This window comes from Salminus brasiliensis, chromosome 7, assembly GCF_030463535.1.
Source record: "Salminus brasiliensis chromosome 7, fSalBra1.hap2, whole genome shotgun sequence".
NCBI classification, from domain to species: Eukaryota; Metazoa; Chordata; class Actinopteri; order Characiformes; family Bryconidae; genus Salminus; species Salminus brasiliensis.
Window position 1 is genome coordinate 40,844,220 of NC_132884.1, and position 17,217 is coordinate 40,861,436.

A 17,217-nucleotide genomic window follows, 5' to 3' on the forward strand; every position below is an offset into this window, starting at 1 on the left:
ATTAATGGGTTTGTTTTCCTGACACCTACGACTGTTTGCTTTCACAGTTCAAATGAAGTACCTCTGATTGGAGGGCATACATGCTACAAGAGCACTTATCCAATCGGATTTCCTTGGGAAAATTCATTTGCGGCGTTATGGCACGGCCCGTGCGCCAGCGGGAGGGCCGGACTGCCGTTACAGTTGTAGGTACAGCTTAATGGTAGGGCTGTTCAGCGGCTGTGGGAACTGCAGAGCAGAGCGGTACGTCAGGACAGCTCAGCAGAATGAGTGGAATGGACATTCTGAGTAAGAGGCTTTGCTCACTGCCTCATCAATACTCATCAATAAGGGAGAGGGACGGAGCGGCTGTCAAGTTAACCCTACGAAAAACTCTCATTAGCTGCTTTCCATTCAAACTAATGCGCAATTACAACTGAAAAAAAATAAAACATCCGCCAAAAGAAACGTGGAGTGATTACGAATTAGGAGTGCCAGCGAAGCAAGCAGAAGGGCAAGGTGTGGAGTTCGCTTTTAGACGATTTTGGTTTGACTGCATTCAGAGCGACAAGAGCAGCGTTAGTGAGCGTTAGTGAGCGTTAGCGTTAGTGATCATGACCACCACCTCAACTCATCATCTCCAACTCCCCAACTCATCCCAAAAGTACTGGATGGAGCTCCACCATCCATCATTCCAGAGAACACAGTTCTTCCACTGCTCCACAGCTTCTCAATGCTGGGGGGCTTTATACCCCTCTATTAGCAGACAGCTGGCATTATTAGGCAGCATGGTACCAATAGGCTCATGAGATTTATCTGCTCCAGAGAGTCCTATTCTATTGGCAGTGCTTCTCTACAGGGTCTAGACAAGCTGTGTGTGTGTGTGTGTGTGTGTGTGTGTGTGTGTGTGTGTGTGTGTTTGCATTTGCACATATTTCAGCAACAGGTGCAACTTAACATAGCTGAATGCATTCATTAGTAGGGTGTCCATAAATATTTGGACAGATAGTATAGGGTAATTCATTTGCTTTAGAAATTATTGGGTTTGGATTTGTGGGAAATGGGAAATAGAGGCCTGCTGAGAAACACTTGACTCCTCCAACCCCCTGGTCTAGAGGCTGTACTGTAGCCTCGCTATCTCTCACTGTGAGCTGTAGCAGTGTGTGAAACTATCTCCACCATGTGTGGAAGCTATACTTTAACCTGGCTAGCTCTTACGGTGAGCTGTAGCAGAAGTTCTCCATCATTCCAGAGAACACAGTTCTTCTGCTCCACAGCTTCTCAATGCTGGGGAGCTTTATACCCCTCTATTAGCCCACGCCTGGCATTAGGCAGCATGGTGCCGATAGGTTCATCATGTATATCTGTTCCAGAGAGTCCTATTCTATTGGCAGTACCTCTCTACAGGGTCTAGACAAGCTGTGTGTGTGTGTGTGTGTGTGTGTGTGTTTGCATTTGCACATCTTTCAGCAACAGGTGCAACTTAATATAGCTGCATGCATTCATTAGCAGGGTGTCCATAAATATTTGGACATATAGTATAGGGTAATTCATTTGCTTTAGAAATTGGATTGATAAGCCCACTTTTTTTTAGGGTGTGCCCTCCAATCAGAGGCACTTCAATCACTTGACTATTCCAATTATTAATATACAGTGTTTTTACACTACAGGCCAGGAGGTTGGAAGCAACACTAACATTGTAAAGGTGAATATAAACTAAATATCTTTAGCACTAATTGATTAATAATAACTAATTGTTAATTGGTTGTGTTCCTAGAGATTATCCCTCACAGTCGTTTTACTACAGCTCTATCAGATCCACCTGATTCTCGGACTCAGACCCTCCTGAAGGCTTGAGCAACTGAATTGTGCCACATTAGGAATATGCAAATAATTAAAAACTGCTTAATGTGCTTAAGGTATTGTTATTAACAAACAGCCTAAACACGTTTATTAGGGCCGTAACAACAGATTGTGACAACATACTGAGGTGTAATGTGCAAATGTACTAAGCGAGAACAGCTGTGTTCTATTAATTATACCAATTAACACCAAAGGTCGCAGTCAACATAACCCCCACCAGCACGTTCAGCGTCAACCAACACATCCCCAGTGTCGGCCTCAGGCTTCTCAGCTCTAGTCTCATTAGGAAGTTCATTTTTCATTTGATTTAAACTACCATGAGGATATGAAGTCAAGCTCAGTTCACTGTTCCAGCCCTAATCTTTGCTTTCAATACGTAAGATTAGGGGAGTTTCCTGCTCTCATAGTCATCTGTGGATTCTTTACACAGCAGTGGAACAGATATCCCTCCAGATTCACCCAAAAGACTGTTTCTCTACCATAACCGTGTGTGTTTTCACAGTGAGTGTGTGTAGAAATCCCAATCTCCTCTAGGTGGCGTAATAGAGCACTGTCTTTGAGCAGATCATCAACCCACAGTAAGAGCTAGCCAGGCTAGAGTACAGCTTCCAAACACGGTGGAGGTAGTTTTATACACTGCTACAGCTCACAGTGAGAGCTAGCCAGGTAAAAGTACACCCTCTAAACATTATTGGGGTAGTTTTACACACTGTTACAGCTCACAGCTCACCCTCCAAACATGGTGGAGGTAGTTATTAATTATTGGGTTTGGATTTGTGGGACATGGGAAATAGAGGCCTGCTGAGAAACACTTGACTCTAACCCCCTGGTCTAGAGGCTGTACTGTAGCCTGGCTAGTTCTTACTGTGAGCTGTAGCAGTGTGTGAAACTACCTCCACCATGTTTGGAGGCTGTACATTAGCCTGGCTAGCTCTCACTGTGAGCTATAGCAGTGTGTGAAACTACCACCACCATGTTTGGAGGCTGTACTTTAACCTGGCTAGCTCTCACTGTGAGCTGTAACAGTGTGTGAAACTACCTCCACCATGTTTGGAGGCTGTACATTAGCCTGGCTAGCTCTCACTGTGAGCTGTAACAGAAGTTCTCATTTCCCACAAACCCGACTTGTAGGAGAATTTTTTTTTTTTACTGAAAACCACTCTCAAATCTACCATACTTTTAAGTTTTTGTTTTTTTACCATGCTGTGGCGACGCCGCTGTCTCTGAAACACACACACACACACACACACACACACACACACACACACACACACACACACACACACACACACACACACACACTCCAGATCAGGCAGTAATAGTTTTTTTGTAGCTTTTTACAGATGTGGGCACAGCCTGTTCCGTCATGGTGTAGTAAGAGAGTAAACAACCCTGTGTACGTTAACACTGTGATGTCAGCGGTTTTATAAAGACGCAAGAAAACTGAGCTCCTTCAAAAACCTCAGTTTCCAGTCACCTAAAACACTGTGGCTATGTGATTGAAAGGCAAGATAAGTGTGGACAGACCCGAAGACACCCAAAGTAGATGGTGAGAGAAAATCACATCCACATATAATCTCAAAACAGTCATTTTTGGGAGTTGTTTTTTTTTTTTTTTTTTTAAACATACAGATTCACCAAAAATAAAAATTCTAATTACCATTTTGTGATGTACTGGGGGGCAGTCGTGACCTAAAAGTTAAAGAAGTGGGCCGATTTAAACCCCTAGATTGGCAGGAACATGGGTTTGATGCGTTGGTTGAATTTCGTTGTACCTATAAAGTGTTTCTAATATCTGATACTGCTCCATGTTTGACATCGTCACTTTCCACGTATCGTATTTACGCCACACTACGTGGACAAAAGTATTGGGACACCTGTTCTTTCATTGTTTCTTCTAAAACCAAGGGTATTAAAAGAGCTGATCCTGCTTTTGTTGGAGTAACTGTCTCTACTGTCCAGGGAAGAAGGCTTTCTCCTAGATTTTGGAGGAGCATTGCTGTGAGGACTACTATAGTATTAGTGAGGTCAGGATGTTGGATGATGATGATCACCACCTCACTATCATCCCCAACTGATCCCAAAAGTACTGGATGGAGCTCCACCATCCATCATTCCAGAGAACACAGTTCTTCCACTGCTCCACAGCTCAATGCTGGGGGGCTTTATGCCTCTCTACCAGCCCACGCCTGGCATTATTAGGCAGCATAGTGCCAATAGGGTCATCATGCTTATGTGCTTTAGAGAATCCTATTCTATTGGCAGTACTTCTCTACAGGGACTAGACAAGCTGTGCGAGTTCTGAAAAGTACCTCAGCACTGAAACCACTGTACTATACAGGTGCTCCTGCACCCAGCCAGATATTACACTGTACATATTAATCAGTACACAGTGTCAGCATTTCCACAATCTCTATGCTTACACTGCCAAGGACTAAAGACCATCACTTCCTATGAGTACTTACTGATAACCATACATGTGCAATGGTCATGAACATTGAGGACCAACAGCTGGTTTTTTTCCCCCAATCCCATTATCCACTGTTTATGGTCTACTCTCGACTGTCCTGTGTTTAATGGGTGTATGGTCTACTGCCCGGCGTTTGTACAGGTCATCGTCTGTATTTTCAGTGTGTCTATCGTCTGACTGTTCGCTGCAGTTTCATCTTAAACACTAAAGGAATGACGATAATGAGAGCCTGACTGATATATTGGTGGGGCAGTAATATCAGCACACGTCGGCCACCCGCTGCTTTATTGCTTTGTAATGTGGCAATAATTACAGACTCTGCTGTTCCTGCTGTTTGATGTGTAACAATTGAGAACTGATGAGATCTGTAATTAAAAGACAAACAGTGGAGTATAACATGAAAATTGATTAGATACGAGTAAATAATATTATACTGATTGATGATATTGCCCGTCCACACAAAAACACTTGAGCTCCTTCAAAACCCCCTGTTTCCAGTGGCCTAAAACACAGTCTGGACTGGCTCAAGACTCCCAAAGCAGACATGAGACAGTTCAAATCCAAGTCTTTAGAGGTTTTACATTCAGATTCATCAATAAATTAAAATTCAAATGTATCGTTTTGTAATTGGCTCCACTTTGGGATTAATAAGGGGAAAAAACATGGCCTACAAATTGACTAGAAAGACCCCCAAGGAGGGTCGCCAAATTAAACTTCTGGACTGGCAGGAAGATCATTACTGAGGATATCTGTAATTAAAATACAAATAGTGGAATAAGTCATTAAAATTTATTAGAAATAATAAATAGAAGTGATACTGGTTGATATTATTGGTTATTAGTATATCTGTATCAGTATAAGTCCATTAAAACTGCTGCTGGTATTGAAAGCATGTGCAGTGAATTGGTAAATAAGCTTAAGCAGGGGGTTCCTACACCTAGCAGTTATGGGAAAAAAAGAATCAGTAGTTATTATTATTAGTAGTATTATTATAAAACCTTAGATAGCAAATTTTCACATAAAAAAAAAAACTTTTGGCACAGTGCCAAGTACAGAAATATCAGTATAGTTTCACACACTGCTACAGCTCACCCTCCAAACATGGTGGAGGTAGTTATAAATTATTGGGTTTGGATTTGTGGGAAATGGAGACCTGTTGAGAAACACTTGACTCCTCTAACCCCCTGGTCTAGAGGCTGTACTGTAGCCTGGCTAGCTTTCACTGTGAGCTGTAGCAGTGTGTGAAACTACCTCCACCATGTTTGGAGGCAGGGGTTTCCTATACCTAGCAGTTATGGGAAAAAAATACAGTAGTTATTATTATTATTATTATTATAATTATAAAACCTTAATTAGCAAATTTTCACATAAAAAAAATAACTTTTGGCACAGTGCCAAGTACAGAAATATCGGATTTGCAAACACCTTTTCGCACAGCTGTGTTCGCTGGCATAGAAAAGCACTAGCCGTATAAGCACAATGTCTTCAACCCAGTCACGCTCAACCCCGTAACATTTATGAATGGTTACTCCTCAGTCATTCAGGTCTCTTTTTTTTTGGGGGGGGGGGGGGGGGGTATCTCAAAAGCACTCAAGTATATGGAGTCTGTAAAGTGCTGGTTGGGACAGGGTCACCTTAGCAATATGGCGAGAGACTGTCTTCTTCTGGCTTTGGTTTTAAAAGGCTGGTTGTCTGAAAGATGTGAGAAGTGAGGAGAAGAGTTAGTTAGGAGGTAAAAGGAGGCTAATGAGCTCGTCCAGGCTTGGCCCCAGTGCAGCGAGGTGTTCACCTCGGCCAGCGCAGTCGAGTGCCTCCTAATGAGCCGCAGCCGCGCTAATCCAGCAGCTAAAAAGCCCTTTAATTGCTATCATTTACAAGCATTAAAATCAACACGCGCCGGATAAAGCTCACCACACATCCTTAAATGTGTTTACACTGAGTCGCTGCTCTCGCTCTCTCTCTCGCGCTCTCTCTCTCTGTCAGGAGCTTTGATTTAAAGATTACACTCCTCTCAGACATATCAAAGTCAATAGCGCGTACCGTGCCGAAGCTGCGCACCCTGTAAAGACGCCTCTCTCCGCCTCTCTCTCACTTTCTCTCTCGCCCGCTGACAGATGCAGGCAATTGTGTTGACATACCTGCTGCCAGGCGCTGGGGGCTGGGGGGGGGGGGTACTAGACGCCTTTAGACTTGGCAGGCAGGAGATGGACAGAGTTCTGCGTGTTCTGTTATGACTGGCCGTCCAGTAATCTGCACTATTTTCTCCGGTGTATTTGAGGGCTTGCCCGCTAAGCTACCATTACATCAATCTCATGGGTGTCGCGAAAAAACGAAAAAAAAAAAAAAAGCTGGCGAGCAAACACTAAGTGATGAAACCTGATGTCAGTAGAAGAGCAAAAGGAGCTGAAGCTGGGGGGGTCGGCCCTCATTAGTGCCCCAGTGAGGGATTAAGGGATGAATGGAGAGAGGAAGGCAAACTTTTGGATGTGAAGGAAGGGGTAAGGTTAAGGTCTCGACCTTTGACCTTAATTCTAGTGCTGCTTGAAAAGGGTCTTAAATGTGACAAAGTCCTGCTGTTAGTGAGAGAGAAAGCGAGTGAGACAGAGGGAGGAGACACAAAGACAGAAAGAGACAGAGAGCCACACTGTTACACCCCTGACCTAAAACACAGACCCGTAACACAGGCCACACTGTTACACCACAGACCTGTAACACAGGCCACAGTGTTACACCACCAAGCCAAAACACAGACCTGTAACACAGGCCACAGTGTTACACCACCAAGCCAAAACACAGACCTGTAACACAGGCCACAGTGTTACACCACCAAGCCAAAACACAGACCTGTAACACAGGCCACAGTGTTACACCACCAAGCCAAAACACAGACCTGTAACACAGGCCACAGTGTTACACCACCAAGCCAAAACACAGACCTGTAACACAGGCCACAGTGTTACACCACCAAGCCAAAACACAGACCTGTAACACAGGCCACAGTGTTACACCACGAAGCCAAAACACAGACATGTAACACAGGCCACAGTGTTACACCACCAAGCCAAAACACAGACCTGTAACACAGGCCACAGTGTTACACCACCAAGCCAAAACACAGACCTGTAACACAGGCCACAGTGTTACACCACCAAGCCCAAACACAGACCTGTAACACAGGCCACAGTGTTACACCACCAAGCCCAAACACAGACCTGTAACACAGGCCACAGTGTTACACCACAAGCCAAAACACAGACCTGTAACACAGGCCACAGTGTTACACCACAAGCCAAAACACAGACCTGTAACACAGGCCACAGTGTTACACCACCAAGCCAAAACACAGACCTGTAACACAGGCCACAGTGTTACACCACAAGCCCAAACACAGACCTGTAACACAGGCCACAGTGTTACACCACAAGCCAAAACACAGACCTGTAACACAGGCCACAGTGTTACACCACCGAGCCAAAACACAGACCTGTAACACAGGCCACACTGTTACACCACCGAGCCAAAACACAGACCTGTAACACAGGCCACAGTGTTACACCACAAGCCAAAACACAGACCTGTAACACAGGCCACAGTGTTACACCACAGACTTGTAACACAGGCCATGGGGGCCGCATGGTGGCTCTGCAGTTAGAGCTCAGAGCTACTGATGACAGGGTTGTGGGTTCGATACCCGAGCTTGTCAAGCTGCCACGGCCACTCTCTGCTTCCCGGGCTGCCCTCCACTCCAGGCACGTGTGCTGACAGTGTTTGATCAATGTGTTTGATCAGATTAGTAGTGTGTGTGTGTGTGTGTGTGTGTGTGTGTGTGTGTGTGTGTTCACTGCAAGGATGGGCTAAGACGGAAGCCAAATTCCATCTGCGTCTAACACTAACACTGTCTTGTCATCACTGATGTACTGCTGCTGATATAATGCTTTGGCAATATTGTACTAATTACAGTCATGCCAATAAATATTTGAAGTGACGTGAAAGAGGACGAGAGAGAGAGAGAGAGAGAGAGAGAGAGAGAGAGAGAGAGAGAGAGAGAGAGAGAGAATGCAAAAACTCACCGCACTGGAAAATGTGAGCGGCGTCTCTCACTGCGGCCGTGATCAGAGAGAAGTGCCGGTACAGCGGGTAACACAAGACCCTCCTCCCAAAAGACACCAGCACCTCCTGCATTGAGTGATATGTCTAAAACACACAAACACACACAAGCATCTCCCTTTAACTGGTTACACATAAGAGACAGGACAAGAACATTACATGGGAAAGGGAATGTAAGTCCGGCAAGGCTAAACAAGGCTAAACTACTGCGCTTCGACCACAAGAATTCAAAGAATCCTTTAAATCATCTCACTACAGTCATATGCAAACGTTTAGGTGCTCCTGTTAAAATGATCTGCATAGACAATGCATTAATTGGAAATATTGGAAATGATATAATATATAAAAGTATCATAACCTTTGTATGTAATTTTTGCTTAAATTTCCCTAATACGATAAACAGACAAAAGTATTGGGACACTTATGGGAGCTTTCATGACCCACTCTAAACCCACAGGCATTAATATGGAGCTGGCCCTCTTTGCTCTAAGCTCTACCAGCAGCAGCAGGTCTGGAGCTCTGCTGCAGTTATTGAGTCAGTTGGAGACGCCTTTAACCCCCTTGAGCACCAATGAGCCACACAACCACCCTAATGCAACCATTCGCAAGCAATGCACAATTCCCCATTTCCTAGAACCTGGAAGCAGAATTTTGCACTAAACTGTAAAACTGAAACCTGTGGAGAAGAACAAGACCATGGCAAATGCAGTAGAAGCTTTAATAGAGGGTTTTAAAGAGGTGGGTCTTCAGTTGAGGGTTCAAGATGGCTATTCTTCAGCCGATGCAGCACTGCCGGGCAGCCGACACGTTTGAAGGAAAGCGCTGGGACCCCAGCTCCAAACACATCAGCTAACAAACGCCCGTGCCGGCCAACGTCGCTTCAACAACGATAAGGGGAAACAGCGCCATCTACCCACCCGAAGAGAGAGCACCGCCAATTGTGCTCTCCCAGCCGTAGTGGTAGCGCCTTAGACCACTGAGCCTGAGGACCACACTCGGAGACCTTATCTGATGCCAGTGAAGGGTACGGGGCAAGGGACTAAGCACTTCAGTGGCCTACCTAGAGAGAAATGGGCAAATTCTCTGAATGGTGTACAGCAGACATCTGCATGACCGCGTCAGGTTAGGTTAACTGGTCATTAACAACTACACCAAGGCTAAGTGCTTCCGTAGATGACTGTGAAGACCTGCAGCTCCTGAAATGTAGAGCAGGTCTGTTCAGCTTGGGCTGAGCCATCAGCAAGTTCAAGTGCTTTGCCCAGACTATCTGAAGAGCCGAGAGAAGTAAAATGATACTTCCTGACGTTTACCATAAATACTCAACATCTCAGATAACCGCTCTGCTTGTTGTGGACTACTCTGACCTTGAGCACAAACCCCCTTTAGCAAAGGCTGCAACTGAAAACGTCAAGTATTTAGAAAACCCAGATCAAATACACGCCCGGCAAGGCTAAACTACTGCGCTTCGACCACAAGATTTCAAAGAATCCTTTAAATCATCTCACTACTGTCATATGCAAAGGTTTGGGTGCTCCTGTTAAAATGATCTGCATAGACAACGTGTCTATATTGGAAATGATATAATATATAAAAGTATCATAATCTTTGTATTTAATTTTTGCTTATATTCTCCTAATACGATAAACGGACAAAAGTATTGGGACACTTATGGTAGCTTTCATGACTCACTCTAAACCCACAGGCATTAATATGGAGCTGGTCCTCTTTGCTCTAAGCTCTACCAGCAGCAGCAGGTCTGGAGCTCTGCTGCAGTTATTGAGTCAGTTGGAGGCTTTTCTGCACTCTGCTCTGAGCTCAGCACTCGGCCCTGACCCCGCTCTGTAACTTTACGTGGTCTGACAGACACTCGGTGGACACTGAGCTGCTCTCTGTGAGCTGTTCCTCCTAAACTCTTCCACTGTTCAATAATAACACCACTCACAGCTGATGGAGGAAGATCTAGGAGGAAGGATATTATAAAATTTCACCAGCTGACTTGTTGTTGGTATAGCGGCGTCTCCTATTACATCCAGAACCACGCTGGAGTTCAGTGAGCTCTTCAGAACCTCCCATTTATACACCTGTGGCAATGGCACTGAATGATACACCAGAAATCAATCAATGATTAAGAGGTGTGGCCCAATACTTCTGTCAAAGTCATGCACCTCATCCCATCCCAAAAGTACTGGAGAACACCGTTCTTCCACTGCTCCACAGCTCAATGCTGGGGGGCTTTATACCCCTCTAGCCCACGCCTGGCATTCAGGTTCATCAGCAGGTTGATCTGCTCCAGAGAGAGTCCTATTCTATTGGCAGTGCTTCTCTACAGGGACTAGACACGCTTGACACGTGTGTGTGTGTGTGTCTAGTCTGTGTCAGCCATGGGTCCAACTTAAAGAAGATGAATGCATTCATTAGTAGGGTGTCCATAAATATTTGGACAGTGTTTTGAACGTCTCGTTGAGCAACACAGAGATGAATGCATGGGAGGAGGAGTGGGAAAACCTCTCATAGCTTCCTAATTGAGGTCATTTCAGTCAAAGGGGGAATACCAGCCAGTCCTAATGTTTTGCTCACAAGAAGGCCTCAGAGAACTCTTTGGATCTGGATCATCTGCAGAGTCTAATTCTACACATTTGAGGGAGTAATACATGTGAGGGGTTCCATCAAACGTCCAGATGCTTAAATATGTTCAAAAAGACAAAAGGTCTTAATGGGGTGTCCTCATTTTTTGACCTGGCTGTATGCACACACACACACTTTACAGCTCTATCGCGAATCCCTCCAACTCACCTAACAGCCATCATTAAACTCCAGTGGTCAATAAAAACCCTCTGGTCATAAGTTTCGATGAGCCCCTCGCCTCCTTACACGCTCCCTCCCTCTCTCTCTCTCTCGTTCTCATTCTCTCCCACACAGAAGCCGTTACTCTTAACCGCTGTAATTAGTGCGATGATTCCTTCTAACGACCTGCCACTTTACTGGAGAGGTAAACACGAGAGCGGCTCTTAAACACCTTTCGAGAGCGGCACTGATTGTTCTCCAGCCCTTAAAGCCACGCCTGAAGATCCAGGATTGTCTATGATGATAAAAAAAAAACAAAAAACACACAAAACACACCAAAAAAAAAACATGGAAAAACGAGCCATGGGAAAAGACATCGGTACGCTTTTCCCCCTCGCCCTCCCTCCCTCCCTCCCTCCCGCGCTCCTCTCTTCGCTCAGCAGCTTGTTAAGAATGCGCCCCGAGTCATTGTAGCGTGTCATCGTAGCTCATGCGCTCCCCCAGGCTATTAAAAAGCGGTGTAAATAAACCAGCGGCGGGAGGGGGGAGGCCGACCGCGGCGGGTGAGGAGGCAACATTAGTCAGTCGGAGTGGAGGGAGGGAGGGAGGGAGATGGAGAGATGGAGGAGAGATCCTTGACAGCAAGAGGAAGAGAGAGAAATCGAGGGAGCAATAAAGTAAGAGAGAGATGGATAGCCAGAGAGATAAGGAGAGAGATGGAGAGAGGCAGCGAGAGAGAGAGAGAGAGAGAGAGAGAGAGAGAGAGAGAGAGAGAGAGTGGGTTATGTGTGTGTGTGTGTGTGTGTGTGTGTGTGTGTGTGTGTGTGTGTGTGTGTAGGCAGCTGGAGGATGTCATTAGCAGGTCAGTATTATCAGTCTGGCCGTGTCGGAGCGGAGTGCTGAGAGGAGGGTCAGGTTTCTCACCCTCATTGTCACACTCCTCGTGCAAATGAGGGGGGGATTAAGGGTGGCTGCTCTCCTGGCTGGGAGACAGGAAACACACCATATTCAGCCCCAGTCAAAAGTTTGGACAGCACCATGTACTCATGATCAGTGCTGGCAGTAGGTGCTTACCCATATATATATATATATATATATATATATATATATATATATATATATATATATATATATATATATATATATATATTTATATATATATGAACACAGTGATGGAGAACATATATATCACTGTGTTCATCATTAGAACATCTCCAAAGTTCTCCTCTCTCATGGAGTCTAGTGTTATTTAGAGTTCTCCTCAGATCAACACCTGGTTTGGTGGTAAATCAGGGCTTAATGATGGTAAATCAGGTGAGCTGCTGCTGCTGCTGCTGCTGCTGATGGAGTTGAACACATCCTCCACGCTGTGCTGGCTGGACTGGGGGGCGTCCAGGAGAAATCTGGAGGAACCGAGCTCGGTTCTTCAGACTAGCTCACCGACAAGATCTCATTACTTTCTTTCTTCAGAATGAGAAGCTCTTGCATATTCTTATATACACACACACACACACACACACACACACACACACACACACACACATACAGTAGATATTACACATACATATACACACACAGCCCACAAACCAAAGCTATGAAATATGAGGTCCCAGCATTCCGCAAATGGACCTTTAATGAGACATAAAAAGCAAATAAGACAAAGTATTGATTAGATAATGAATAATTTAGTCAAATGTGTCCAGATTTCTGACCGCTACTGTACGCTCAGAATTACAGGACCTGTACCAGCCATCCCAACCAGCGGCCCAACACATCTCCAGCCTTTTCAGATGTCTGTAGCTCGCTCTCCCCCTGCTCTCTCCCTCTCGCTAGCTCCAGGCACAATCACGAAGGGGACAGTCACTCAATCTGTCGGCCTGTCAGGTACAAACAAACACCTGTTCCACTTCACAATGCATAACACACTTCATAAAACACACACACACACACACACACACAGTTCAGAGTGTGTGCCACTGTATTCACTCATCACATATGAAGTGATCTGACTGCGGTGTTGGAAAGGGACTGGGAGCTGAATGAGAACAGGAGCCAGACCTGTTGTCTATGCAGCATGTTCTGTTTCCACTATGAAATGGTCTTCACTTAACCATTAAGGCCTATAAGTGGGAACATACTTCAAATGGCTAAAGCTACAGAAATTGCAGTAATTAATTAATTAGTTAGAATTAATAGTTATGGAACATCTAGTACCTCCTACATAATAAATAAATATTGAATAATTAGTAGGTTCACTGTTAAAAGTAGATTTTTAACAAACCTTTGGAGGTTCTTCAGTTCGAGACTTAAGGTGCTTTGAGGAACCGTCAAGGAACCTTTTTCCACACTTTCAAAAACCTTACTGCTTTTAACAGTTCAGTAGCTACTGAATAAATAGTAGATACTGAATAATCAGTACTAATTGATACTACTTATTGATATTAAATCATTAAGTATTGAATAATTACTAGGTAGAGGATTTAGGCCTGTATTTATTAATCATTAGTAGGTACTAAATAATTAATACTTATTGAATAACCAGTAGATTCTTAGTAACTAGTAAATACTGAATAATTAATACTAAAATAGTTGTAACAAATCACTGTGAAAATAGGTAATCGAGTACCTAGTAGGTACTGAATCATTAAAAATGATGAATTACCTAAAATTATTACTAATAATAACAACTCATTGTTAATAATAATTAATCATTAAACTGAGTAACCCGTGGGTACTAAATAATGAATACTATAATTTTAACAGTAACTGAGTAACTGAGTAGGTACCCAATAATAATTATTAACTAATAATAATTACTAATAACTCATTGAGTACCTACTAGCTACTATTAGTTATTATTAATCGTAAATAACACATCACTAAAAACATAATATTATATTTATATTCAGAATTTAATTAACTTTGAATAATTATTAATTAACCAAGAATAATTACTACTAATAACTATATACTCGGCAGGCGAGGTTTGGGCACTCGGCAGGCGAGGTTTGGGCACTCGGCAGGCGAGGTTTGGGCACTCGGCAGGCGAGGTTTAGGCACTCGGCAGGCGAGGTTTAGGCACTCGGTAGGCGAGGTTAAGGCACTCAATAAGAAAGGTTAAGGCACTCGGTAGGTGAGCTTTAGGCACTCAATAAGAAAGGTTTAGGCACTCGGTAGGCGAGGTTAAGGCACTCAATAAGAAAGGTTAAGGCACTCGGCAGGCGAGGTTTAGGCACTCAATAAGAAAGGTTTAGGCACTCGGCAGGCGAGGTTAAGGCACTCAATAAGAAAGGTTAAGGCACTCGGCAGGCGAGGTTTAGGCACTCAATAAGAAAGGTTAAGGCACTCGGCAGGCGAGGTTTAGGCACTCAATAAGAAAGGTTTAGGCACTCAATAAGAAAGGTTTAGGCACTCGGCAGGCGAGGTTTGGGCACTCGGCAGGCGAGGTTAAGGCACTCAATAAGAAAGGTTTAGGCACTCGGCAGGCGAGGTTTAGGCACTCGGTAGGCGAGGTTAAGGCACTCAATAAGAAAGGTTAAGGCACTCGGTAGGTGAGCTTTAGGCACTCAATAAGAAAGGTTTAGGCACTCGGTAGGCGAGGTTAAGGCACTCAATAAGAAAGGTTAAGGCACTCGGCAGGCGAGGTTTAGGCACTCAATAAGAAAGGTTTAGGCACTCGGCAGGCGAGGTTAAGGCACTCAATAAGAAAGGTTAAGGCACTCGGCAGGCGAGGTTTAGGCACTCAATAAGAAAGGTTAAGGCACTCGGCAGGCGAGGTTTAGGCACTCAATAAGAAAGGTTTAGGCACTCAATAAGAAAGGTTTAGGCACTCGGCAGGCGAGGTTTGGGCACTCGGCAGGCGAGGTTAAGGCACTCAATAAGAAAGGTTAAGGCACTCGGCAGGCGAGGTTTGGGCACTCGGCAGGCGAGGTTTAGGCACTCAATAAGAAAGGTTTAGGCACTCGGTAGGCGAGGTTAAGGCACTCGGCAGGCGAGGTTTAGGCACTCAATAAGAAAGGTTAAGGCACTCGGCAGGCGAGGTTTAGGCACTCAATAAGAAAGGTTTAGGCACTCAATAAGAAAGGTTTAGGCACTCGGCAGGCGAGGTTAAGGCACTCGGTAGGTGAGGTTTAGGCACTCAATAAGAAAGGTTTAGGCACTCGGCAGGCGAGGTTAAGGCACTCGGCAGGCGAGGTTTAGGCACTCAATAAGAAAGGTTTAGGCACTCAATAAGAAAGGTTTAGGCACTCGGCAGGCGAGGTTTAGGCACTCGGCAGGCGAGGTTTAGGCACTCAATAAGAAAGGTTTAGGCACTCAATAGGCGAGGTTTAGGCACTCAATAAGAAAGGTTTAGGCACTCGGCAGGCGAGGTTTAGGCACTCAATAAGAAAGGTTTAGGCACTCGGCAGGCGAGGTTTAGGCACTCAATAAGAAAGGTTTAGGCACTCGGTAGGCGAGGTTTAGGCACTCAATAAGAAAGGTTAAGGCACTCGGTAGGTGAGGTTTAGGCACTCAATAAGAAAGGTTAAGGCACTCGGTAGGTGAGGTTTAGGCACTCAATAAGAAAGGTTTAGGCACTCGGTAGGCGAGGTTAAGGCACTCAATAAGAAAGGTTAAGGCACTCGGCAGGCGAGGTTTAGGCACTCAATAAGAAAGGTTTAGGCACTCGGCAGGCGAGGTTAAGGCACTCGGCAGGCGAGGTTAAGGCACTCAATAAGAAAGGTTAAGGCACTCGGCAGGCGAGGTTTGGGCACTCGGCAGGCGAGGTTTAGGCACTCAATAAGAAAGGTTTAGGCACTCGGTAGGCGAGGTTAAGGCACTCGGCAGGCGAGGTTTAGGCACTCAATAAGAAAGGTTAAGGCACTCGGCAGGCGAGGTTTAGGCACTCAATAAGAAAGGTTAAGGCACTCGGCAGGCGAGGTTTAGGCACTCAATAAGAAAGGTTTAGGCACTCAATAAGAAAGGTTTAGGCACTCGGCAGGCGAGGTTAAGGCACTCGGTAGGTGAGGTTTAGGCACTCAATAAGAAAGGTTTAGGCACTCGGCAGGCGAGGTTAAGGCACTCGGCAGGCAAGGTTTAGGCACTCAATAAGAAAGGTTTAGGCACTCAATAAGAAAGGTTTAGGCACTCAATAGGCGAGGTTTAGGCACTCAATAGGCGAGGTTTAGGCACTCGGCAGGCGAGGTTTAGGCACTCGGCAGGCGAGGTTTAGGCACTCGGCAGGCGAGGTTTAGGCACTCAATAAGAAAGGTTTAGGCACTCAATAGGCGAGGTTTAGGCACTCAATAAGAAAGGTTTAGGCACTCAATAAGAAAGGTTTAGGCACTCGGCAGGCGAGGTTTAGGCACTCAATAAGAAAGGTTTAGGCACTCAATAAGAAAGGTTTAGGCACTCAATAGGCGAGGTTTAGGCACTCAATAGGCGAGGTTTAGGCACTCGGCAGGCGAGGTTTAGGCACTCAATAAGACAGGTTTAGGCACTCGGGAAGGTTCAGCAACTTTATTAATGCTGATTCAAACATCATCTAACCTAAATATCAGGAAACCATGACATCATTCAGAAAATCCTGATAAGTAGAGTTTGTCAGAATCGCCCAGCTCTACACACACATACACACCATCCACTCACCCAGTTCTCACTCAACATACTTTCAGTTACAGCAGCGCAGATTACTGAACACTCACACACATCAGACCTTAGCTAGGAACTGAGCTTTTACCCAATAAAATCTATAAGTGCTCCAAGAATAGGATCATTTTGCGCAAGTCTACAATCCAGCATCTCTTCAGACGTGTCTGGATCAATAGCTTCTTAAGCTTCAGTCCACGGGTTCTCTCAGCTCAAAGCTCAGCGGGGCCAGGTCAAACACACTGAGCGGAAATATTTGAGAGCCAGGTCCTGTCAGAGTCGGGAACATGGATTTCTGACACACCTACACATCAGTGAACTGAATTCAAAAGCCATGAGTCAGGACTCGTCTTTAACCACCACAGAGGTGGGAAGAAATCAACGAT

The 17,217-nt window shown here is 45.0% G+C and overlaps 1 protein-coding gene across 1 annotated transcript in view; it reads right to left on the reverse strand.

The window, feature by feature from the left end:
* The window catches only part of shq1 (SHQ1, H/ACA ribonucleoprotein assembly factor), a 76,191-nt gene that overhangs the window by 17,260 nt on the left and 41,714 nt on the right, over positions 1 to 17,217 (reverse strand). Inside the window, exon 10 of the mRNA XM_072683216.1 lies at positions 8,383 to 8,506. Coding sequence (XP_072539317.1) covers positions 8,383 to 8,506 — 124 coding nt within the window. The remainder of the gene's footprint in view (positions 1 to 8,382; positions 8,507 to 17,217) is intronic.